The following is a 27,334-nucleotide window of genomic DNA, read 5'->3' on the forward strand; positions in this document are numbered from 1 at the left end:
CACGACAACGCCCGAGTTCACACATGCTTCGTTTCAATGGCTAAAATTGAAGAACTAAAATTCGAATTGGTCGAACACCCATCGTATTCACCAGATTTAGCCACCAGTGACTTTTTCTTATTTCCAAACTTGAAAAAATAGCTCGGTGGACAGAGATTTCCAGACAACGAAGATGTCATTGCCTCTGTAAGTGCTTATTTTGAGGAACTTCCGAAAACGCACTTTTCTGAAGGATTAAAAAAACTTGAAAAGCGATTGACCAAGTGTATAGAGCTCCAAGGAGATTATGTTGAAAAATAAAAAAAAATTTACCCAAAAAAAATTGTTTTTATGCTTTATTCTAAGGACTTATTGAACTACCCTCGTACACTTTCAATATAAACAGACGTTGCCCTTTAATATTTTGTATGTTGAATAGAAGATATTATATATTATGGTTAAATAACAAATTTTTTAATATCTGCTTTTCTATATCTAATTTTCTCCGTGTACAAATTTCTTTGAAATGCGCAAGCGTGCTTACCCTATTGCGAACGATTGAAACACTTGTGCCGATTGAAAATGATTAAGAACGATAAATAATTTCTGTCCCGATTAAAACCGATTAAGAACGATTCAACCTTCAATCAATCCCAATCGGATCCAATCATCTTTTTCTAGAAGGGAGGCGTTGTGTGAATAATCTGAAAATGTTTTCAAAAAATAACACTTTTGTAAAATTAAAGAACAAGTCAACTGTTTTGGTACTTTTAACCCGGTAGGGAAAGTGACGGAAGTTACAGGGTTGTTTCTGGGATTTGAAAATTTAATTTTATGTTTATAAACGTTCAGAATTGATAGATATTTTACTTTTCCATATCACAAGTCTTCTTTTCACGTGAAGAGATATTCATCGAAACAGAGCCGAAATCGCAATATTAGGGAAACATTCCCGGCCTTATGGGAATTTACCCTTGGATGTAAGGGGGCTATAATTGAACTATACACAGAAATGATAAGGATCTGAGCAGTTAATTCTCTTAAGTCTCTGTCCTCAACTTGGGACAATAATTCCAGATTATTGAGATCAAAGTACACTTGGCCCCAATGCCGAAGTTTCAAAATTTTAGTCATTATGTTTCTGTAACCAAATTATTAATAAAGTAGAAAATAAATTTTCTGGTTTGGTTTTCTTTTTAAAGAATTTCTCTTTATAGCGATCTCGTCGCCGTGAGTAGAAACCCTTAGAGTTTCGGTCCATCGTACTTTATTCAGAATAGGGGCAGTGAGGTGAATAGAGAGCAAATTATGGGAGATGTAAGGGAAAATAAAGAGAAGGGAGAAGTGAACATTATGGTAGAGGAAATGAGGGAAATGAAAGAAAATAAATTAAGGGGAATGAGAGATGAGGAAGTTGGAGAAATAAGAGAACAGGAAGTAGGTGAAATGAGGAGAAATAAGGGGTTGGGATTTGAGAGGGAGTAGAAAAACTTATTAGAAATATAAGTAGGAGAGGGTTAGTGGGAGGAGTGTAAGTAGGCCATGTGAGGGGAAATAAGGATGCGTAAGAAAGGAGAAATGATTGGTAAAGAAGGGAAATAGTGGAAGCATGGAGAGGGGAAAGTATAGGAGGATGACATTGAGAAAGAAGAGGCGGAAGGTGAATTGAGGGGATGCTTGAACGACTGTCAAAGTCTTAATAGGTCACAAAACCCTTTTTGTAGACGCCAGGCGCCTACTTTGACTAACTATTGCATGGGTTTTTAAGAAATTTTTTCTTTTTTTCTCCCAAAATGCGGACTTAATTAATAAAACCCAATCAAAAAATCAAAATACTTTTGATTAGTAGTTTATTTTTTGTTTGGAAAGTTTACTATTACATTTCTAGAATAAAGTTAATCTATTTTGACTAAAAATTCGACTTTGTTGAAAATCCAACTACTTTCTTAAAAATGTATCCTTTCTAGTAGAAAGTTCACGTTTCTGTTTATTTTAGAAGAGAAATCGTTCATGATCGACAAGACTTTTTTCTTTTAATTTTATGTTCAGATCTTTTTTGGTTTAAATATAAGCTACTATATTTTTCGCTGAGAATTCCCTTTTTTTAAATCGGTTTTCTTTGAATAAAATTGTAATTATTACATTTCTAGTCAAAAATTAACCCTTTTCAGTTAAAAATCGCTTTTTAAATTCTTCTTCTTGGCCTTTTCGGTCTGACAATTTAACAATTTGGTATAAAATTCAACTATCTGGTTCAGAATGAACTTTTTTGTTAACAAATAACATTTTCGGCTTGGAAATGCAATCATTTTATAGAAGACGTCTTTTTTGTTTGAAAATTAGTCTCTTTTCGTAGAATGTAATGTTTTTATTAACAACGCAATTGCTTTATAGAAAATTTACGTATTAAGTTGAAAATTTATCTCTTTTTGGGTACAAAATTAACCTTTTTTAAAAATTGATCTATTTAGTTAAGCATTCAACTATTTTCTAGAAGGTTTATCTTTCATTCTCAAAGATTTATTTTTATTGTAGAAAATGCATTTTTTGGGGTTTAAAACGCAATTATGTTCTATAACATTCGACTTTTCAAATTGAAATTTTAACATTTTTTCAAATGTCGTATTTTTTTGGTAAAAAATTAATCTTCAGCCAGCTATTTAAAAATGCAACTAGTTACCTTTTCGGTCGAAAACTCGACTGTTTTGTTCAAAATTGGTCATTCTGAATTAAAAATTCGTCTTATATGGTAAAAAAGTCGTTTTTTTGGTTAAAAATAAGTCTTTATTTTTTTCTTCAAAATTTAAAATCTTATTTGATTAAAATTTTAAACATGGTATTTTTCGTTCAAAATTAATTTTTTTCTGAAAATTTTTAAAAAATTTTGAAAAAAAAGAATTACTTTTGCTCTTTACTAAAAATAAATATTAATAAATTATTTAATACATAAGGCTATAATAATAATCATTGGAAATATAAAATACAACAGTCGGAATATGAATATGTATTATGAACATCTGCAGCTTCCTGTTATTGTCTTATGAGGTAAAGATTGAGCAGAAACTGGATATTGCTGGAGGGTTTTCCTTTCTGCCCTGTCAAATTTAAATCCCTGGGCAGAAAACCAGATGTTAGGCGAAGAGAAGGGAGGGAAAGTAGGGGAAATTAAGGGAAGTAGGATAAATAACGAAAATTAGGGGAAATTGCGGATAGTAAGCTAAATAAGGGGAGGGAAATTAGGGAAATGAGAGTAGGGAGAAAGCAGAAATGAGGATAAATAAGTGGTGGTGAAGTAGAGAGAATGACTGTAGGGGGTGAGGAGAGTGAGGGGATGTAGAAAAAGTAGATAAAATGAGGGGTAGAGAAATAATGAAGTTCAGTGGACAGGAAATTATAAGAGAGAATGTAAAGGGAGTGAGGAGAAATTAGTGTTTAAGAAATAGGAGCAGAGAGAGAAAATTAATGGAGGGAGTCGATAAAGGAAGTAGTGGAAGTGTGAGGACGGGAACTAAGGGAAGTTATTGGTAATCAAAGAAGGACAATTACGAAGTAGGCTAAATCAGGAGAGTGTAAGCAGGGGAAATGAACGTAGGAAAAGAGCGGAAATGAGGATGAATAAGTGAAGCTGATATAGAGAAAATGATTCTAGGGGGTGGGGAGACCTAGGGGGAGTAGAGGAAGTAGAGAAAATAAGGGGCGAAGAAGTAATGAAGGTCAGTGTAACTAAGGGAAGTTACTGGTAATGAAAGGAGGAGAAATAGAAAAAGTTAGTGCTAGTAAGAGAATTTAGAAAAAATTATCAAGAATCAGAGGGTGTAGCGAGGAGGAATTTAAGATTGGGAAAGGGTAGTAGGAGAAGGGAGGTAGGGAAAAGAAACTGTTAACTGGAGGAATGTGGCGAGAAGGAATTAAAGGAGGAAGAAGTTGAGGAAGGGTGCTAATTTATCAGAAGAGAGGAGGGGAAGTAGTGGAATGTTTGGGGAAGGGGTGAGGAAAAGTATGAAACGGTGAGGTTTTAACGACTTAAATAAAGTTTTAATAGGCTATGAAAACCTTTTTTGTAGGCTTTATATTGAATGAATAATAATTGTATATCTTCTGAGTGTAGAGAAGGCCTAATCAAACAAAAGTACCACTTTTGATACTCGGAAATAAAAGTAGTTAATTAAAAGCGAAGGGTGTCAGAAAAAATGAAATGGTTAAGGATCCGATCTCTGATCGAGGAAAAGAACCCTTTTTCTCGTCCCCCTTAGTAGGGTGTAAACGAAGAGTGGCTGCCCCAAATCTTTTAAGGCCTTTATTACACCCCGGTAGAAAAAAAGAAGAATTTACTAAGTCAATTATTCCGTCACAGTTAAGAAAATTAGACAGCATCGCTTTTCTCCAGATCTGAATTAATTCCAATTAAACCTAAAATGAGGACCACCTTCTTAAATATTTACAAAAAATAATTAGAAAGGCAATAAAAATAAGAGTTTGGATAATTTAGAAAGATATTTTGTTTTGAAGAATCTATTTTACCAGACTTCACAGTCCAAAATTCTCTCGAAAAAGGGAAAGAAGGGTGATTTTTAACATAATGAGAGGAATAATGGGGGAATGAATTCTTTTAAATAGCAATAATTTATATGTACAATATTGAATTTTAAAAGATTAAGATTTCACTTCGTATTTATTAGAAAAGAATTAACTATTGAACCCGAATGGATCAATTTATTAACCAAAAAAAGATGATTTGTCAACCAAATAGTCGAATTTTCAAACAAAAAGATTGATGTTTGCCCAAAAACAGTTGCATTTGTAACCAGATATTTGAATTTTCAACCTGTAAAGATGAATACTCAACCAAGAACTTTTCTATCAAAAAAGATGAGATTTTCGATCTAAAAGAATGAATTTTTCATTTTCCAAAAAGAACAATTAGCAATTTATTTCATGATTTAACTGAAGAGATAAAATTTTACCAATAATTGTAATAGTCAATATTTCAACAAAAGAATATTTAAATTTCAAATTAAAAAAAAAACAGTTGAATTCAGCTAATCCAAATGAATTCTCAAGGAAAAATTTATAATATTTGATATTTTATTTTTTAAATATTCTAATTTTACATACAAAATATTTGATGTTTCAGCCCAAAAATATGAAATTCGAACGAACTTGTTGAATTTTTAACGAAAAAAGATCAATTTTCCACCCAAAATTGAGTAGTTAAATTTTCATTTGAAAAATTTATTTTAAACTTCACATTTTCTTTAAATATAATAGTTAAATTAATAATAATAATTAATATTTTTTTAATATCAACTCTTTCATTTTTTGGTGAGAATTTATCTTTTTTGGTTGAAAGTTCACAAATTTGGTAAAAAGTTGAAATACTTTGTTAGAAACGAAAAAAGTGTTTTCAATCAAAAATAAAAATGTAATTCAAACAGAAAACATAAATTCCCAACGAAAAAGCTCTTTTTTAATTGAAAATTGATTGTTTTAATGAAATTTTAAATATTATACATTTGTTTAAAAATTTATGTTTTCTGCTTTCAAAATTCAAATTTTTAGTAGAAAATTTCTACAGCTTATTGGAAATTCGTCTTTTTAGTAAAAAATTAATATTCTTGATTGAAAATTCAACTATCTTGTTAAAAGTTGATGTATTTTGTTGAGAGCTCGTTTTTCTTAGTAGAAAATTGTTTTTTTTTTCATTGTTAATTTATCTCCTTTGTTGAACATTGATTTATTTATTTATTAGGCAGAAAAATTATCTTTCTATCTTGAAAATTCATGATTTTGGAAGACAATTTATTTTAATTAAAATTTTAAAGAAATTTCATCTTGTTTGCTTTAACTTGCAACTGTCTATTTAAAATTAATTCTAGTTTAGTTAAAAATTCAAGAGTTTTATTCAAAATTCGTTTTCTTATAATTATATTCAGCTGTTATTATTTGAAATTGAAACCTTTTTTACTTTGAATACGAAGCATTACAGTTTTTGTTCAAGTAAGTATTTTAGATTTGAAAATTCAACTGTTTCATAGAGAATTTGTCTTTTTTGTTTAAAAAATCAAGAATTTGTTCAAAAATTGAATATTTTTGTAAAAAATTCATGTCCTTAAATTAAAAATGTTTTTTTTTAATGTAAATTCATTCAATGTATTGTTGTTGACGCCGCGCCACGGAGATTCGTCAGAGATTCTGCGTGGGGATGTGTAGTGTTCACTCAGGCGTGACGAAGAAAGGGCAAAAGCAGAAAAGAGAAAAAACGTTCCAAAACTCTGGATTTATGGTCACCTTCAGCCCCAAAGCCGACACTAAATCCAGATTTGACTGCATTTTATATAAAAATTTGTCCTATTTTGTTGAAAATTCGTTCTTTTTGGTCGAAAATGAATCGTCTAAGTTATCAATGTAATTACGTTGAAAATTTCATTTTCAAACCTTTTTTAGTGGAAATACCAATTAACAATTACAGGCCTCGCAGTCCCTATGGGATAAAATACTGGGACCAGGCGGTACTTTTTTCGCGCTCAAGGGGCAACAAATTCAGGATAAATTCAGAAGATTTCAGAAAAATTCAATCAAATAAATTTTTTAAAATTTGATTAACTTTGAAATAAGCTTAGAAAAATTCGAATTAAAAAATGTAATGAATAAGAATTGAGGGCGAATTTCAAATGAATCACAAAAAGTCTTTTCAAATATTTTCAAATCTTCGAAACTCTACGAAATCCCTCATGTCCTGTGAAAAATTCTTAGAAATCCATTGAAACATTAAAATCCCTCAAAATTTTTAAAACCCTTGGAAATACCTTCAAATTGTTTAAATCTCTTGAAAGTGCTTTGAAATCTTTTTAAATACCCTACAATATTTCTATCTTTGCAAGCCTTCAAACTACTGAAATAAATAAATTCCTGGAAATAGTTTAAAATTTCTCAAAATATTTCGAATCCTTTGATATCTTTTTAGAAATCTTGAAAGAGTTTAAATCCCTTAAAAACACCTGGAAATCTTCTACAATACTCTCGGACATTTCAAATCTTTTTCAATTACTGAAATCAATAAAAAATTTATTTGTAATATATTAAAATAACCTGCATTTTTTCAAATTCCTATAAACTCCTTTTGAATTTCGTAGAGCTCTTAAAAATGCCAAGGAATTTGAAAAAAATCCGTTAAAATATTTCAAATCATTTAGTCAAATTATTCCCAGGATCAATTAAATTAAAACTTTTAAAAAATATTTAAAAATCCATTGAATTAAGTAGAGCAGAGTAAATTTAGAGAAATTTAAGTGAATTCCAAAGATTTTAGAATAAATTAATAAGAATTCTGGGTGAATTCCAAATATCTTCAAATATTTTAAAACCCTACAAAATTCCAAACTTATCATGAATAAATTTTGTAAAAACCAGTAAAATATTATAAAATCCTGTTAAATTCTATGATGATATTTTCTGAAACCATAGAAAATGCATGAAAATACATTGAGTCTTAAAATCCATTCAAATCATTGAAATCCCCGGAAATATTATAAAATCGCGTGAAATATTTTTCAACATTTCAAAACCTTATAATTTCTTTAAAGTCGTTCCATATCTTGAGAAATTGTCGAAAATTCATTATGCTAAAATATTTCAGAAGCTTCAAAATCACTTCAATTTAATGACATCAATTTAAAAAATCCTTTCAATTTTTTTAAATTTTCTAAAATACATCAAATTAAAAGCTCCTCAAAATGCCTTAGAAGTTTTAAAAATACCCTAAAATCATAAAAACTCCTTCAAATTTCTGAAATCAATAAAAAAATTTCGGAACCTTTATAAATACAGTTACTTCTTTAAGAAACTCTTTGATTTTTGCTTGTTTTTCAAAGTATCTGACTCAAACAGGGTACCCATAGGGACCAAATATTTTAAATAGGGTACATTAGGGACATCAACTGAATAAAGGGTATAATAACATATATAGACCTGTCTGTGAGGTCTACAATTACAGTGAAACCCTTCAATTGCCCTCCCTTCTATAGCCCTTTCGAGAAATGACGCAGCACCGCAGGTAGGTATTACAGGAGCTGCGCGGGGTGCTCGGGGTCTGCGGTTGTCACTTAGGCGAGCACTCAGGCGTGAACAAACAAAATCGAAGCGAGCTATAATGAGTTAGTTCCCACCTATCGTGAGCCCCAAAATCGGCGCTATAGAATAGTTTAACTGTCCTTTTTTTGAGAACTCACCATTTTTGGTAGAAAGTTCAACAGCTAGGTGGAAAGTTAAACTGCTTTGTTAATTAATAAGAAACAGGAAGTCCCCTCCCAGTCTTCTTATTTCTTGATGACCCCAGAATAAATTATTAAATAAAATTTAATCGGCAGTCAGAAAGAAAAACCTTACGTAATTTATGTACGACCCCTTATCCAGTTGTCATTCTCATGTCTTCATTTGTAATAGTTTAAAAGGTAAAAATTGTTTGAATCTCTAAAGATCGAATCATTTTCAATTTCGCGACACATTGGACAGTTTGACGGGGATCCAAAGAAAAAAAAATCAGGATAGGGTCGATTGGACGATTCTTCACATCTGACGGCGTAGAGAGTCGTTCAATCGTAAAATGTCTGCTACCGACAGTTTCTAAAGCACCCCTCGTATCCGCGAATGCGTAAAAAGGCGAAAAAGGGAAGAATATTTTAATGTATGCAGAATGGCAAACGGATAACGACGCAGTGGTGGTACCATTTACAATTTTGCAATTTACATTTCACATTTGCAAGAAGCGGGAATCTCAAGTTATACAAATACGAGCAAAAGCACGCTGATCCTTACTTCTGCTCGAATTTTTAATGAAGGGAGCAAAGCTTTCATTACCAAAAGGGTGTGACAATCAGTACTGGATGCTATCCTTTGTAATGCATTTTTATACCTTCCTTAAAATTTTTCAAATTTAAAATGAAGGGTGGTCCAAATTTTTTTTCTCACAAATTTCATTCTTATCTATGCATTTTCTACGGTATCTTGTAAAATAACAAAGAAGTTTAATCTTCAAACCTGGAATTAAACTTTTGATAAATAAGATGAATAGGGTTGTTTCCAAATACAGATATAATTGTTCCAATAAATGGATCTTACAGTATATAAAATTCGAATTTCAAAAACGCTCATTAAATATTTTTACATATTGTTTCCCTGGCGGACCGCAGGAACCGAATGGAGCCTCTAAAAAGTACCTATAAAAACCACATTGGGTCTCCATTCGATTCCTTTTTAAAAAACTAAAAAAAAACAGCAAAATCAACTTTTAAATAGTTGAAATTTGGATTCTACGTCAAAATTTGCATTAGAAACTCACGAAGTAATGGCAATACTTTGTCTTGCAGCGTTAAAATCTTAAAAAAATAAAGTACCTGTCATTTACATGTGCTGAAGGCGCCTTCAAGTGCATCTTCTTTTAGTAGCAGTTAATGAGCGTTCCGACGGTAAATTTAAGATTTTTGTCTGGATGCTAGCACCACGCAGTGGAAACCTCAGACAATGACGCTGCGATGCAAGTTAGAGAGCGGTTTATTTTTAAACTTCGCGCGCAACATACTACTTGAATTATTATGGATGCGCTTGAAGTCACCTTCAGCAGAAGTTGATTACATTTTTTTACATTTTTAACGCTGCAAAAAAAATATTGCGATTACTCCATGAGTTTCTAATAGAAAATTTAACATAGAATCCGAATTTCAACAGTCTAAAAGTTGACATTGCTGTTTTTTTTGAGTTTTTTAAAAAGGAACCGAATGGGGACCCAATGGGGTCTTTACGGGTTCTTTGTAGAGGCTCCATTCGGTTCCTTCGGTCCGCCAGAGTTACTATTTTTAATTTAATGTTGACATATGAATTTTTTATCGCGATGTCGATTGGAGGGCCCTTTTGACGTCAAAGGGGACGGATTTTCCACCAATCACAGCTCATGTGTCAGTGATTCTCAAATATCTTTTTCTGTGACGATACTTCCCAGATAACAATCGTGCGACGCACAATGCTCGCATGCGAGCTCGACACGCTGTGCGAGACATAACGCACGCATGCTGTCATCACCTGTCGTAATGCGTAATCACGGCGTACTTCACGCATGACTGCGTATGACAGGCTGTCTGCGATACACGCGTGCGTCGATCCTGCCGACAATGAATGATTAATCCCATAATAATCATCTAATTCAAACCTAGATATATTTTTAAATTGAAATATTTGAAATTCCTTCACAGGAAGAAAATAATAAAAATTATTAGTCCGCCTTTTCCAAAAACAAAATGTGAAAATTGTCCAAATACTTTTTCTAACCTTTTATTTTTAAATGATTTTTTTCTTAAATGACGTCGTAAGTAAAATTATAATTTTGACTTGCTTATTTTTCATAACTCCAATTCGTCATTTTAATTGCATAAAATTAAAATAACTGTTTAGAAATTTGTTGAAGTATTTGCAAAAATGCATCTTTAATGTTTAATCGAATTTTTATAACCCTCAGTATTTATTTTTTTAATAAATTAATACATTTTTAACATTTAATTTAATTTTGATCAATTTTATCAATTTTATAATGATGTTCAATCTTTCAAGTTGAGATAAGAAGTTTAAAAACCGCGCTTAGTTGTTGAAAATGATGATGGCCGTCGCGCGACGCACCCACTTAGTCTCCCCACTCCTACTGACCATCTCGGACCAACGCAGTTTCCCGCCATCAGCACGCGTCAGTCCGTATTTTTAGTGCTCAAACTTGAACTTTTTTACGTTTTACTTCCGCGTATTATTATAATATAGTTAGAGTGAAGTGTTTGCCGTTGTTGACGCTTTGGGTTTTTTTTTGGATACCAGTTCCTCGGATCGACGCAGTTTTGACGTCGATTGCGCCCAAACCTAACCATACTTTTTTCTTTTAATATCGTCCTTTTTTTATTTTTAGAAATCTACTCAATCAAATAATAAAAAGATCATCTTTATTATTACTATGAGCGATTTCCCTAATTTAAAGCATAAATTTTGAGCTCGCATAACACCGTCATGCGTGCGACCTTCACGCGTGCTAGCGATATGCGTCGCAATTCACTGCATATATGCCTGCTCGGGTGATAGCGCGTGTGCGGGACAATTCGCACGCGCGCGAGTCAATACGCCATCATCGTGTACGCACATTGTTATCTGGGTTTGCTTTGGTCGTGTGCACATCGAAAATAGAAGTCGAAAAATATTGTTTAAAAAATGTCAAAGGATGGTTTCGTAAAAGCCAATAGCAAAAATCTACCGAAAATAGATATACTTATGGTATTTATAAATAATTCATTGAAACAGTACTATTTAATGAATCATTCGTTAATGTGTACGATTTTAAAATGTGTTAATAATTGTACTTGCTATTTTCCTTTAACGTACTACTGACTCTTAATCCAAATATTAATAACAGCATAACTTTTCTTGTTACATAAACCTTAACAAATAAAGTTGTCAAATGAAAATAGTCAGAATTGAGAGAAGACCGTGACCTTACCTTTTTATCATGAGTCGTTAGTTTTCATGGTTTCCATCAAAGCCATATCGTCACATTGATAGATAATTATGAGAATCTCTGAGTCATACATACGTACATACACTTACATACACATATATATATATTGAAAGTCAAGAAATTTCAATTCCAAATGTGCAAAATTGAAGAAATATAAAATGTAAATTATGAAAATTGTTTAAATAATTAATCAATCCTGGAAATTTGCAGCTCTTTATAGAAAAAAATTCATTGGAAAAATATTCTTAGTTATAAGTAATTAATAATTTTTGAAATTTACAAAGCCACATAGAAAACAATCATCGGATAGACATTCTTATTTGACTCCGTAAATAAATTGACTCGTAGAAAAAGTCCAAACTTCTAATTTTTTAATCAAAATTGTTTAAATAATTATTCATTCTTGTAAATTTACAAAATAATTAAAGAAAAGAGTCACCGGATAGATATTCCTACTTAACTTCCTAAACAAATTTTTCCCATTCATTGAAAAATAGCCAAGCTCTTAATATGTTTATGAAAACTGTTTAAATAATTAATAATTATTGTAAATGTTCAAAGTATCGTAAAAATTGGTTATCAGAAATAAATTCTTTGTTCATTCCAGAAATAAATCAAGCCTATTCTTTAAAAAATAGCCAAAAACTAATTTGATAGTGAAAATTGTTTAAATATTTAAAATGTGGCAAGTTTAAATATTTAAAATGTTTCAAGATTAAATAAATGTGGTCAAAAAACAAAAATGAGTCCCAACCGAATTCCGCACGATCGCAGTAACGTATCACTATAAATGTTTTCATCGATAATGTAAGCACATGCGATAATCGTCCTTCTACCAAGAACGATTTTTCAGGTAAAAAAGAAATATTTGTATCCAAGATATTGAATTTTCATGCCAAGAGAATAAATTTTCTACTAAACAGTTCAAATTTTAAACCCGAAATATGAACATATAATGAAAAAGTTAATTTTCAATCAAATCGTTGATTCTGAAAATCATATAGAACAACTATTATCTTCCGAAGTTTTTTATTTTTTCGCGATGACTGCCTTTAGCGAAAAAACGAGAAAAAGGGGGTTAAAGGGGGAATGAGGAAAAGGGTGTGAAATCTGAACTTATCTTTCGCCGACTGTGTCAGATTTCGGGAACCGATGTTGGCACTCTCATACATATCAATACAATACCCGTGACTCCGAAGGGTAGTTATCGCACAAAAGAATAGACCAGCAAAACTGATCACGTACAATAGTCGTCCCAGCAGTTTTCTCACCCAGTTATTTTCTTTTTCACTCAACGAGGACGCTCGTCGAAAATAAAACAAGACTACAGATCTATTGAGGGGATAGGAAAGTTAACTCGGTTTTAGAACAAAAATTTTTTTTTTTACCGAAAAAGGCGAATTTTCAATCAAATATATGAATTTCAAACTACAAGAGGTAACTTTCAAACAAAAAATCGAACAGTTAAATCTTCAGTTAAGGCCATGTAACGAGTGGGTCACGTGACCAGATTCCTACCTTACCGACACTTTACTTGTTTTCTAACTCATTTTCACACGAAGCACCAAATTGAGTTGAAAATTTGGGATAATAAATAAGAAGTACTAAGAACGGTGGGTATGTTCCTGAATTTTTCTAATTATGAAAAAAGCAAAAAAATATTGTTTATAAAAAAAACTTTTTTCATAATTATAACAATTTTGGAACAGAGCCATCTTTCTTCAAGCTGATTATTTATTATTCCAAAATTTCCACTTAATGTGGTGCTTCGTGTGAAAATAAGTTAGAAAATAAAAAAATTGTCGGGAAGTTTGGAAACTGGTCATGTGACTCACTCATCACATGGCCTTGAAGGAATTAATATTTTCAACCGAAACCATTTTTTTAAGCAAATTACATCGATTTTTAAGCAGAACACTAAAGTTTCAAACAAAAATGGAATATTTATATTTTCATTTGAGAAAACTAGTTTTAATGAAAAAAAAATAATTTTCTACTCAAATGATAAATCTTCAACCGAAAAGATTAATTTTTTATCGAGAAAATCAAATTTTCAACTAAAAATAGGGTAAATTTTATATTTTAAACCAAAGGTGAAATAGTACATTTCTTTAGTAAAAAAATTAATTTTCAACCGATAATGACGAATTTTCAACAAAAAAGTCTAATGTCAAACTCGAAAATATAGGTTAAAACAATTTTTCTACTTACAAAATAAATAAATATTCCCTTACAGAAAGAAATTTTTGACGAAAATGATTAATCTTTTACCGAACAAAATGAATTTTCAAAAGCAAACATTCGTTTTCTACCAAAAAATAATTAAATTTTTAGAAAATACATTCATTTTCAATAAAATGGTTATCTTTGTATCTAAAAAAGATAACTTTTAAACAAAAAACCGAATAGACTAAGACTATTAATTTTCTATCAAAAAAAAAAACGAATTTTGAAGAAAAAAATATAAGTTTCAACCATAAACATTAATTCTCTAAAAAATACGCCAATTTTTAACGAACTAGTTGAATTTTCAACTGAAAACATATTCCTTTTCCACCAAAAACGGAACATGTTACTTGTTAGTTATGGAAATTATTTTCAAACATCAAACAAAAAATTTCCAACAAAATAGTTCAGTTTTTAACAAAAAAACAAAAAATACCTATTTCCTACTAAATACATGTATAAATTTTCAGCAAAATAGTTTGATTTTCAACATGTGAATTTTAAATCAAACATAAAACAGTTAAACATTTAGTTAAAAAAATGTTTTCAAACAAAACAAGACGAATTTTCAACAAAATAAATCAATTTTCAACGAAAGAAATACATCTTTAGCTACTGCGCTTGCCTGGCGCAGCGACCCTAATTGGTCGCTTTTGGCGCGCCATTCAAAACAAAGAAAATTAACAATTATTAAAATGAAAATATATACTTATTACAGATTGCACGTTAATATCATAAATTACGCAAATTGTGACTTCAGGTCAAAGCAAGATGATAACTCGTACATTTTTTATAATTAATAGTTTTTTATAGTTCCAAAGACTAACTTTTATTTCACCGACGAATTTTTAAATAAATATATTTCTAACATTCACTATGATATATATGAATATTCGCATAATTTCATGTAGAAATTGCCAGTGTAAAAAAACAATGATACTAGTTAAATACCTTAAAATAACGTTTTCAGCTCAGAACAATTATTTTTAATTCAGAGAAGCCAAATAATGACGCTCATAATGAGAAAAAAAGAACAAAAATCATCATTGCTGATAATAAAAATCCAGCCGATGTCTATTGGTGCTAATAAATGAGGCGATTTGTACCAATGTTTCGCTATTCACATGGCTCGTTACATAAACATTTTTGTTCTTCAAAAACATTTGTCAATGATATATAAATTCATCTTTTGAATTGAAACAAAATGTGCTATCCTTTACCAAATATACGCAATGGTATTTTTTCCAACCGTACACCAAAAATTACGTTATTTCTGTTTTCAATGGACAATTTACAATCATAATCTATTTTAATTTCAGTAAGTGTTAATTATTCCGGTTTGAATCACGCGCCAACAGCGACCAATAAGAGTCGCCGCGCCGGGCAAGCGCGGTAGATCAACATGCCAAATTTGGGATCACTGCGCAGTAGGCGTAGCCGGCCACGTATGCGTGTGCGTGAGATGAGACATTGAATGAGGACAAGCGAACGAAGGAGGAATCGGGAAACGAGAAGTGTTGTAGCTCACGGTATCGTTGACAGACGTGTAGATTGCACAAAAATGCCAAAAGAAACTGTTTCGATTGTTTTTTTACGCATTTTACAGATTAAGAAGCCGTTGAACTCGAAATCCTAACTGCTCGCTTCTAAAAATGGCACTAAAAATAAATCTTTCATTATATTAACATGTTTTACTTACCAGGCATAAGTAATCATTTCATGTTGGATTGATTTTCGGTAGGTATAATTGATATAAATGAATAATTTTATAATTATTTCTTGTGTTAAATTGTCTGCTCTTTTCGAATCTGAAGTCAGAATTTAAAAATTTTGTATTATAAAATTTACACAACCTCTCAAACAAATAAAAAAATTTGTTGGTTTGACCATTTTTACTTTTTAATCCTTTGCGATTTTTTGTCGATTGACGCAACAAGAACAATGGCATTCAGTTAAGGGCATGTGATACTTACAGTTTCCCCGGCTTTTTTTCCACGAAAATGAAAATTCCAACGGCATCAGTCGGTAACGTTGTACACGAAAATACGAACTCTCCAGAGCCTCGTCTAGTGGCCGCCAGGTTTCGTATTTTCGTGTACAACGTTACCGGCTGATGCCGTTGGAATTGATTGTTGAAATATATTTTTTTACATCTTTTATTATTAAGCTTTGTACTTAAACGTAGTTTTCTTTCGGCTCTTGCATTTCTCAAAGTTTGAGACCGATATTTAATGTATAAAAAAAGTTCGAACGTTCAAAAAATGTTGAGGTTCAGAAAAAAGATGAAATAATTTTCAGTGATGTTCCTACCAAATTGCAGTACCTAAACGTACTTTATTGTACCCTAATAAATCTTCCAAAGTTTCAGCTCGATATTTTATTTACAAAAAAAGTTCTTAGGTTCTTATTATTCTAGAAAAAAAAACCGGGGGAACCTAAAACTGATAAAATCGACAATCTTCTAAGTATCACATGCCCTTAAGGGACGAGAGTCGGTAAATAGAATGAAGTTCGCTGCGTACGTTGCATAAGCATACCCGAGGTAACACGAAGTAGTTTACTTTTTCACTGCGCCTCAGTTTTTTACTGAGTGCATTTACTTCTTTCGCTGCGTCTCCCCACTTTTTCACTGTTGCCCAGCAACGTCGGTTTCAAACAGCAACATGAAAGATGGCTCCTGAAAGTAAGCATGAGGAAAATCGTCACAAAGTTTGCGCACCTTGTGGTCAGAAAATAAAAGTTTTTAATTTTTCATCGGAGTTTAATGTCACAGATAAAATCGAAGATCTTACAAAAAAACAACTAAATAAAGAATTTATTAGGTACAACTCTAAGTTTCCTCTAAGTATTTACGACACCTCTCGCAAAACTTTAAGGGCATGTGATACTTAGAAAATTGTCCATTTTACCAGTTTTAGGTTCCCCCGGCTTTTTTTTTTTAATAAATATTTTGTCTTAAAAATTTGGAAAATGACAGCGCACATGCTAACGGACGTCCCCACACACTTTTTTTGTGGGTTAATTCAAAAAAGTTTTAATTTAGCAAAGTGTGATTCATTTGCATAGCGCTTAGGAATTAGTATCGATTTTTTCAGTGTTAGATTCCCTCGGCTTTTTTCCTACGATAAGAGTTATTTTGTCGTCAAAATCTGGGAAATGATAGCGAACATGCTGACGGACGTCCCCGCACATTTTTTTGTGTTTATTTTTTTTTTAATTTTGATTTTGCTAACAACGTGTGTATATTTCGAGGTTATGTGTGTTACAATTCTACCGAGCGTTACTTCCAAACTACACAATATTTTTGGCCGAAAACTTTGGACTTACAAATAAAACTAATCTCCCGGAACTAACCTTGTTTGCAGGCAATTTGAAAAGTTTATTTCATCAATAATTTTGAAATTATCGGAAAGACGGAGATGAAAAACGACGTAACCTCAAAATAATGCATAACATTTTTATTTAGCACAATAAATTTTTTTTTGTTATTATCCCTCAAAAAAGAGTCCGGAGACGTCCTTTATGATATTTTATAACATCTCCGAATTCAGTTTCTAAAAATTTTCATTTTTGTGGAAAAAAGCCGGGGGAACTGTACCCGATTGACCACACGACGAAGTATCACATGCCCTTAAGTGAAAGAGAAAATTAACCAGTACATTACCAAAAAGAAAAATTGATTCTCGTAGTGATTCTAGTAGTGATATATCTTTAAAGTTAAGTATATCGGGATCTAAATTAATTGCAACGATTAATCCAAAAGAAAAAAATGTTGTTTTTACTAATGAAAGCTTACGCAATTTTAAAGTAAATACTGGTGCATCAAATAGACAAATGAACAAGTTGACAAACTTCTGAAGAACAAACGCAGGAAGAAACTCCATACCAACTTATTACAATAAACAGGTTTCTGAACATTCAAAAAATTTAGAGGACTTATAATGATACAGAATCTGATTTTGATATACAAAATTCAGAAATAAAACAAAAAAGATCTGTTATCTGGGCAGATCCTGAAAAATGATTGGAGTGCATTTTAGAAGAAAGAAATTTGCGAGACGATTTTGGAATTAAAGTTATGCTCGACGGAGGTCAAAATTGTTTTAAAATTTGTATGAGTGTGACATCAAAAAATTACGTACCTGACGAAAAAAAAGAACCCTTTATTCGGAAGGTGGTTCTTCTTCTAAAAGATCTAAATTAATAAGCGTTCACACTAGATACAGTCTTAAGGGTATGTGATACTTACAGTTTCCCCGGCTTTTTTTCCACAAAAATGAAAATTTTTAAAAACTGAATTCGGAGATGCTATAAAATATCATAACGGACGTCCCGGACTCTTTTTTGAGGGATAATAACAAAAAAAAGTATTGCGCTAAATAAAAATTTTATGCATATGTATTATTTTGAGGTTACGTCGTTTTTCATCTCTGCCTTTCCGATAATCTGGAAATTATTTATGAAATAAACTTTTTTGATTGCCTGCAAAAAGGGTTAGTTCCGGGAGATTAGTTACTATGTTTATTTGCAAGTCCAAAGTTTCCGGCCAAAAATATTGTGTAGTTTGGAAGTAACGCACAGGAGAATTGTAACATACATAACCTCCAAATGTACATACGTTGTTAGCAATATCAAAAAATTTTTTGAAAAAAAAACACAAATAAAGTGTGTGGGGACGACCGTTAGCATGTTCGCTATCATTTCCCAAATTTTTAAGACAAAATATTGATTATTCTAGAAAAAATCCGTCGGATCCTAAAAGTGGTAAAATTGATACTGGTGCGCTATGCAAATTAATCAGATTTTGCTAAATTAAAACTTTTTTGAATTAAACCAAAAAAAAAGTATGCGGAGACGTCCGTTAACATGGTCGCTATCGTGTCCCAAATTTTTAAGACAAAATATTTATTATTAAAGAAAAAAAACCGTCGGAACCTAAAACTGGTAAAATCGACAATTTTCTAAGTATCACATGCCCTTATGGATAAAATGTGAACGAGTTTTAGTGATTTCTGTCTCCGCTAGGTGGCGTCTGTGTTGATGCTTGTGTAGTAGAAGGGGAAGATCCGGAATATAGGAACATAGCGGACATGTAAATAACGAGGGAGTGATTATATTAATCACGTCTCCAAATTATTTACATTTTTTGTTTGAAACAAATTGACATTACTTTTACTTTTACATTGAAAAAGAGACCGATCTGTTCGGAGTGATACTTAAGTGCTGGGCTTAATGTTTCTGTTTAAATATTTTTTTCATTTAGAATTATAGGAAGGATAATTTGCACAAGTAAACCATTTCATGCAATATCAAGAAATCTCAATGAATTTTTTATCATGCGCTATTTCATGTTTTTTTTTTATGTTGCATAAAATAGTTTGTTTCCGTAAATTATTCTTCCTGTAAATCTAAATAAAGATATGTTACAATTTGCGTGGTATGGTTGGAGGAGCGGGGCGAAGGGGTTGCCGGATTAGAACTGTAGTTTGTTCTATCTCTGATAGGTGGCGCCACTCCGTTACTTGATGTAGGGATTGTGCACAGCGCTCATAGCGCCTATTACAACACTACAAACTGGCGGTTGTACCATGCGTAAGCATAGTAGGGTTCTGCGTTATCCGTAGCTATGTAGCTCGAAGCGCACGAGCGAGTTTCACTCTCCATTCTCCCTACCCCTAGCTCCCGCCTTTTCTCAGCCTTCCCGCTCTCCTCAGCATTTACCACTCGACTCGAGCATCGCTTGCCACACTTACTCAACGTCCGGCCGCGGGCCAACCCGTCGAATACATCTCTCATGAGAACGCGCAATGTTCTCATAATTGTACTAAGTTGATCTCAACTAGGCGAGAACGAGCAATGTTCTCTTTTAAATAAAGTATAGTTATTGAGTTACTTGGTGGATAATTCTTCATCTCCTTCTATATTGAATATGGCGATTAAGTGAATAATTTATTACTCCACAAAATCACTTTCGACCATATACATAACATAGTGCGAATTCATCCCAATAATACAATTCGCCTATATTGACTAAGTTCATATTCTCTAACATGGGACTGTACGCAGTGTGCAAGCGTTGAACGTCCGCTATTACTTTGTATGGAAGACGATTCCATGTAAGTAATTGAAAAATGTGTGATTCCACAATTACATATCTTGCAAGGTTTCGTAAATCACATATTTTGGAATGGTCTCGCCTCTCTTCTTGGAAAAGAGAAAGCATTGATATGGCAAAAAAACCTACATCTAATTTCTAAAAACCACCACGGAGAAATTTTTTAGGGTAATGCCTGCCGAAAACTTTTAAAAGAATCTGACGCAACTACAAGATCCCGAAATATATGAGGGTGTGCGATATTTTGCTATTGGGCCTTACATCGTTACTTTCAAAGCTATGAATAAGATTGTGTCTTCTTGTTTTTCAGTAGAAAAAATTACCACAAATTTATATGATAAACTTAATAAATTAAGGAAAGCTTTTTGAAAGTACACAACTATCAGTAACGCTCAAAATCCACGTACTTTTAGAACATTTAAGAAATGGTTCCCAGTGGGCACACAATTTGGCGACGTCTTTACGACAACTTTACGATATCCTATGCCCATGTCGTTAAGGTGTCTTTACGATATTGTAAACACGTCGTATGATCTAAAGATGTCTTTACGATTTCGTAAAGACACCGAAACGACACGGACATAGGATGTCGTAAAGATGTCGCCTAATTTTGTGCCAACTGGGTTTGCATTTTTTGAATAATGAAAGACTTGGATTTGGCTTAGGAATTGAAAATCTAGATCTGTAATTAAATTGACTTGATTACAATTAAAATCATTATTCTTTTAAAAAAAATTGTTATATATAATTCTATTTATTATATGTTGTTAAACTTCAGTATAATTGAATTTTAAAATTAGAAATATATTTAATTTTGAATATAATTTCCTTTCTTCGAATACGCGAACCTTGTGGTGCAAAACTTTTAAATTTTTACTTCAAATTCGAAAAGAGCAGACAATTTCACACAAGAAATTAATATAATATTATTCATTTATATTAATTATACCTACCGAAAATCAATCCAACATGAAATGCTTACTTCTGTCTAAATGAGTAAAACATGTTAAAATAATGAAAGATTTATTTTTTTGTGCCATTTTTGGAAGCGAGCAGCTAGGATTTCGAGTCAACGGCTTCTTATGGCCATGTGACGAGTGGGTCACGTGACCAGGTTCCTAACTTACCGACACCTTTTCTGTTTCCCAACTTATTTTCAAACAAAACGCCACATCGAGTTGAAAATTTGAGAAACTAAATAAGAAGCACTAATAAACATGTGTCTGGTCCTAAATGTTTAGAATTATGAAAAAAGTTTTGTTTGTAAACAATTTTTTTTTGCTTTTTTCATAATTATAAATAATAATTATAATAATAAATATAAATAAAAATAATTATGTTTGTTAGTGCTTCTTATTTAGTTTCTCAAATTTTCAACTCGATTTAACGTTTCGTTTGAAAATAAGTTTGGAAACAGAAAAGGTGTCGGTAAGTTAGAAATCTGGTCACGTGACCCACTCGTCACATGGCCTTAATCTGTGAAATGCGTAAAAAAAACGATCGGAACAGTTTCTTTTGGCATTTTTGTGCAAGAAGTGTCGCAGAGTCTACTGTATTAGCTAAAGATATTCCAATCAAAATTTAAGAAATTTAACTTAAGATTAAAATCCAAATTAAAAATCCTATTTAACGTCCAATAATCAAATTGATGTAGACTTCTGTTTAAAAAAAAACAACAAAAAAAAGGAAGCCTACGACCAAATTTGGACCACAACGAACAAACTAAAACCAAAAAATCCTATTGTAATTTGAAAAAATTGAAAAAAATAAAAATTAGTTTTCAGACATTATATTATATATTAAACAACAAAATTTTTATAAACAAATTGTTTGTTGCAAAAATGTTTTCTATGGTTTTCCATAATCATAAGTTTTCTCAAGTTAGATTGCAAGAAATTTGAATGCAAATTATATAATATTTTTAAAAAATCCTCTTAAGATTATAATTCTTTATATGTATAAGAAACAAATTTAATGAACAAATGCAGCAATCAGGCATTTTTCGACAGAAAAATTCGTTTTTTTTTTCGATGTACATTTTTATAAATCAGGAAATTTGTGATAATTTTAGTAAAATTCATCATTTGTTGATTAATTGTATGATTTTCAAAAAAAAATTTAACCATCAAATACATTATTCGGGCATTTGTTGGCAGAAAAATTCGGGTTTTTCAATGCCAGTCTTTTCAGTTGGGAACTTTATTAGCATTGCAGGAATATTCATAATAAGTTGATAAATTTTATGATTTCTTTAAACAAATTTAATCAACAAATGCATTAATCAGACATTTGTCTACAGAATTTTTTTTTTCTATGGCAACTTTTTAAATTAGGATATCGAAAAAAAAATTTAGTTCATCGACAGATGCCCGCGAATAATGCATTTGTTTACTAAATTTGTTTTGAAAAATCACAAAATTGATTTTTCAATTATTCAAGAAATGTCCAAAAGTTGTTATGATATTCCTGAAGGGCATTCCAAAAGCAACATTTTTCTTCTCGTAACTTTTTTCATATCATTTTTTTATATCAAATTAAAAAAAAAGTTTTTTTTTAAACTGGTTTCAAACATTTTAAAATACGCTCACCTTTTTAATTTTTATCCAAAATGGCTGGTTCCGGTTTAATCGTATCTAGTCAAAACCTATAGGATCTCTAAAGAAGACAAAATGATAAAAAAAATTAGAAATAAAACACAAGACCTTTCTTGTTTTTTTTTTCTTTTTTATTACAAACTGAGTTTGCGAATAACAACTATAATTACAATAATAACTGTAAATAAAAACAATATCTTAGTGTAACATTATAATTTGAAATCGAGGTACTTAATTCGGCGTTTGCATTAATCCAGTTAAGCACACATTTTACGATTAGTTCATCGCAGAGATCGACAAGGTTTTGTTCACAACCTTCCGAAAAATAGAAGCAACAACATTTTAATGGATGTCATTTTCGAATAATCATCAGTCTCAGTCTCTTCGATCTTGAGACGTTTTTCACACTTTTCCACGTAAAAAATGGCCTCGCTGATTTCGAAAAATAGTTCATTTTTGTAAATATTTTAGCATTTTAAAAATAAAATGCAAAAAAAAATAGAGGCAGCGAGAATCGAACCCGCAGCCTTTTAACTACAAACCCGAGTCGCCACCGCCTGGTTTTTTGTCTTGATTCACAATTTTTCTAAATAATATGCATGAGCCCAAAGTTTTATTAAATATATATTTTTAATAAAAATGACATTTTTATATACTAGACAAATCTTTTTATTTATTTTTATTATTCATCTTTCTATTCATTAAAATTGAAAAATATTAAACTTCATTCAAAATTGTTTTTAGTTTATGCAAATAAAGACATTTAATCTGTATTTTTGTATAATTATAAACAAATTAGCGAACAATTGAAAAATCCTGAAAAAGAAAATTTGCGAATTGAAAAATTTCTTAATTATAAAATATCCGAACTTGAAAATTCTCGAATTTAAATAATTAAAAAACTATTCTTTGAATTTAAAATAAGAATAATCGTAAAAAATATATTTCTGAAAGAAAAATTTTAATTGAAAATGTGCATAGTATTTTTTTAATTCCAAAATACTTTCTCGAACATCAAACTGTTAAATACAAAAAAATTAAAACGAAACTTCGAGATAATTCAGTGCTGAATTGAATGATTTTTTTCGTTTAGGGAGAAAATTTTTTTTTTTTACATTTTTTAAATATAATTTTAATAGAATTATTGTTATTTAAATTTAAACAATAAATTTTTCTAAAAAAACTTTAAAAATACAACAAAATTTTTTTTTCAACAAATTTTATTCTTGTATTTTTAATAAATAATATTGATTAACAAACAATTTTCCCGCCAAAATATGAAAATCCAGAATTTAAAAATTCCCGACAGAAAATCACCAAAAATTTCGAAACTTTGAAATTAAAATTTTCATCAAGATATATTTTTTTAATTATTAGTTAGGCCATTTTTTGGGAGGAATTTTCAAATTCAGTATTATAATAAACTGACGGAAATTGTATTACTCCGAAATTTTCAAATTCGGGATTTTTATATTCCAGCAATTTGATTTTTCAGAATTTTTCAGTCGTTCCGCTAAAATATAAATTTTAATTTAATTTAGAACTTATTTATCTCGACATCTCGTTTAAAATATTTGTTTTAAATTAACAATTCGATTTTTTAATTTTTTTAAAATACTATGAACACTTTCAAACAAAATTTTTCATCCAGAGATAATTTTTTTCAATTATTGTTATTTTAAATTGAAACAATAATTTAAAAATTCTTTAAAATTTAAGAAAAAGAATTTTCAGGATAAAAATATTTGATTTTCCTCCAAAAATAAAATAGTTAAATTATCAATAAACACAAAAGAAATTTTGAACCAAATAGTTGTATTTTCAACTAAAATTGGTTCAATTAAATTTTCCGAAAGACATTAATTTTTTTTATTAAAGAAAAAAAAACGAATTACGTTCGGGGAAAATTTCGAGAGGGCTTTTTTTCGTTTAAGGCGTACGTGATTTTACATGTTTCAAATATAATATTTATAGAATTATTGTTATTTTAAATTCAAACAATAATTTTTTTTAAACTTTGAGCACAACAAAATTTGTATGATAAAAATATTTGATTATTTTCTTTAATAAATAAATAATATTGATTAAAAAACAATTTTTATAAATGTTTGAATTCGTAAATATTTAAACTCGGCTATTTTCTGTCGGGAATTTTATTATTCGGGAATTTTTAAAATCCATAATACAAAATATTCAAATTTAAACAATTAAAAATTTTTCTTAAATAGATATTTTTTATTTATGAAAAACAAAATATTCACATATTTTTATCTAAGGATTGTTTTTTAAATGTTTAAAGGTTTTAAAAATTATTGTTTAAAATTAAAACTTTACAAAAAAAAAATAAATTTAAAAGCCGGTGCGCTGTAAACAAAAAAAAATTCTCCCAAAATTTTCTCCAAAACAAATAACATTTTCCAAACAAACAAGATTCAATTCAATTGAGGACACCTTCAAACAAAATTTTTTATCCAGAGATATATTTTTTTTTCAATTATTGTTATTTTTAAATTCAAAAAATAATTTAAAACACTTTAAACATTTTAGAAAATTTTTTATAACAATATTTGATTATTTTATTTTGAATAAATAAATAATATTTGTTTAAAAAAAACCATTTTTGTAAATGTTTAAATTCGGGATTTTTTTATTATTCGCAAAATTTCAAATTCAGTAATATTATAAATTGCCGAAAATTGTAGAATTCGGGAATTTTTATATTTCAGCAATTTTATTTTTCGGGATTGTGCAATCGTTCCGCCGAAATATGAAAATCCAGAATTTAAAAAATTCCCGACAGAAAATTCTTGAATTATAAAACATCCGAAACATTGAAAAAAATTGATAATATTTTTAAAATTATATAATATTTTTTTAAAATAGTCTGAACACTTTCAAACCAAATTTTTCATCCAGAGATATATTTTGTTCAATTATCGTCCATTATAGTTTAAACAATAATTTTAAAATACTTTAAACACTAAAAAAATTTATCTATCATAAAAATATTTGATTATTCTATTTTTATTCAATAAATAATATTGATTAGAAAACAATTTTCGTGAACGTTTAAATTCGGGACTTTTAAAATTTGGTAATATTATAAACTACCAGAAATTGTATCATTCGGGAATTTTCCAATTCGGAATTTTTATATTTCACACATTTTATAAAAGAAAGAAGAAATTTTCACTGATTAAAGTTTCAAAAAAAATATTGTTTAAATTTAAAATTATATAAAAAAATAAAGTTAAAAACATTTGTGCCTCGAACGAAAAAAAAATTCTGCCAAACTAATAAGTAATAACAGTTTTTTGTAATTAAAAAAAATACTATGAACACTTTCAAACAAAATTTTTCATCCAGAGATATATTTTGTTCACGCATAACGCTAAAAAAAATTCTATGATGAAACCATTTGCTTATTTCACTTTTATTAAATAAATAATATTGATTTAAAGAAATTTTTTTAAATGTTTAAATTCGTGAACTTTGTAACTCGGTATTTTTATATTTAATTATTTACATTCAAATATAAACCATTTTAATAAATAAAAAGCCAAAAAAAAAAATTGAAAAAAAAGTGCAGGCACCAAGAATCGAACACGCAACCTTCGGCTAAAAATCCGAAAACTTTTGCTTATCAAAATTTTACCTTTACAAAAAAAATTATGAATCCAAACAAAAATTACATTATCTTGACACATTGTAAAATTCCTAGGCTAAAAAACTCACTATTTACAGTATTATAACCTAGGGAAGAACACTTTGAAATATTGTTTTCCGCATTATTGGAAGACCAAGTCTCATCGATCGGGTAGATCCAGAGAGTAGAAAAATAGTTATTAAGGCAAAGAGCAAAATTCGGACCTAATTTTTTTTTTTTTAATCCTTAAGGCACTGGGCGGATCAAATTAAGGTGAGATCTTATCCATTAATTACGGAATTAAAATTAGACGCGCGTAAATATTTCAAGAAGCTGTATAAAGACTAGAATGACTTTTGCGAATATAAAAATAAATTGTGCGCTGGGCTCTTGGAAACGGTTTAGTTTCTTATTTTATATTTAACATTGAAAAACGTGACGAGCTTTCAGGTTATTGTGATTGAAGCCGTGTTATCAGAATGAGAAAAAAAAATCGAATCTTAAATTAAAGTGCTCTGATTTACCGTATCACAAATTGTGCGCGAAATTCCCGAAAATTTTTTCGATCAGTTCTCGTTTCGATGTTGCAAAATTGCTTTCCATATCCTGAGCTCCACACCACCTCTGTTCAATATTTAAATTAAATACAATTAATTTATCGGATTTTTAATAATCGCAGACTTTGCAGTCCAAAATTATTTAAAAAATAGGGGAAATGGGTGATTTTTTGGTGGAAAAAAAGGGGAATTATGTTAAATTAAATAAAAATAGTTCCATTGCGAACCATTTATTATTAATTTTCAACCAAATAGTTAAATTTTGCACCAAATAATTAAATTTTAAACTAAAAAGGTCAATTTTCAACGAAAAATGGAATGATTACATTTTTGAAAAAAAATCATTTTTATATCAAAGAAAAAACTAATTTCCAAAAAAAATATATTAATTTTGAAACAAATAGTTGCATTTTCGATCCAAAAAAATGAATTTTTCAAAAGACAGTTGAATTTTAAACCCAAAAAAATATCAATTTTTAACCAAGTCGTTAAATTTTCAACTAAACATGGTATAGTTCAATTTTTTGAAGAAAAAAAATTAATTTTTATGTTAAAGAAAAAAACGAATTGTCTATAAAATGAATGAGTTTTTAACCAAAAATTTGAATTCTCATTCCAGAAGATAATTTTCGACCAAAAACAAAAAGAATTTTTACAAAATAAATTAATTTTAAA

The 27,334-nt window shown here is 29.9% G+C and overlaps 1 protein-coding gene across 2 annotated transcripts in view; it reads right to left on the bottom strand.

The window, feature by feature from the left end:
- The window catches only part of LOC117171547 (mitogen-activated protein kinase kinase kinase 15), a 154,429-nt gene that overhangs the window by 7,698 nt on the left and 119,397 nt on the right, over positions 1-27,334 (bottom strand). The window contains exon 22 of one of the 2 annotated variants that reach the window (XM_033358965.1): positions 25,950-26,726. The exons of the other annotated variant lie outside the window; for it this stretch is intronic. Within the exon in view, the coding sequence (XP_033214856.1) occupies positions 26,669-26,726 (58 nt within the window). The 3' untranslated portion in view covers positions 25,950-26,668. Of the gene's footprint in view, positions 1-25,949; positions 26,727-27,334 lie in introns of those variants that run through there. 2 annotated transcript variants of the gene reach the window in all.

This window comes from Belonocnema kinseyi, chromosome 4 (assembly GCF_010883055.1).
Source record: "Belonocnema kinseyi isolate 2016_QV_RU_SX_M_011 chromosome 4, B_treatae_v1, whole genome shotgun sequence".
In the NCBI taxonomy this organism is placed as follows: Eukaryota; Metazoa; Arthropoda; class Insecta; order Hymenoptera; family Cynipidae; genus Belonocnema; species Belonocnema kinseyi.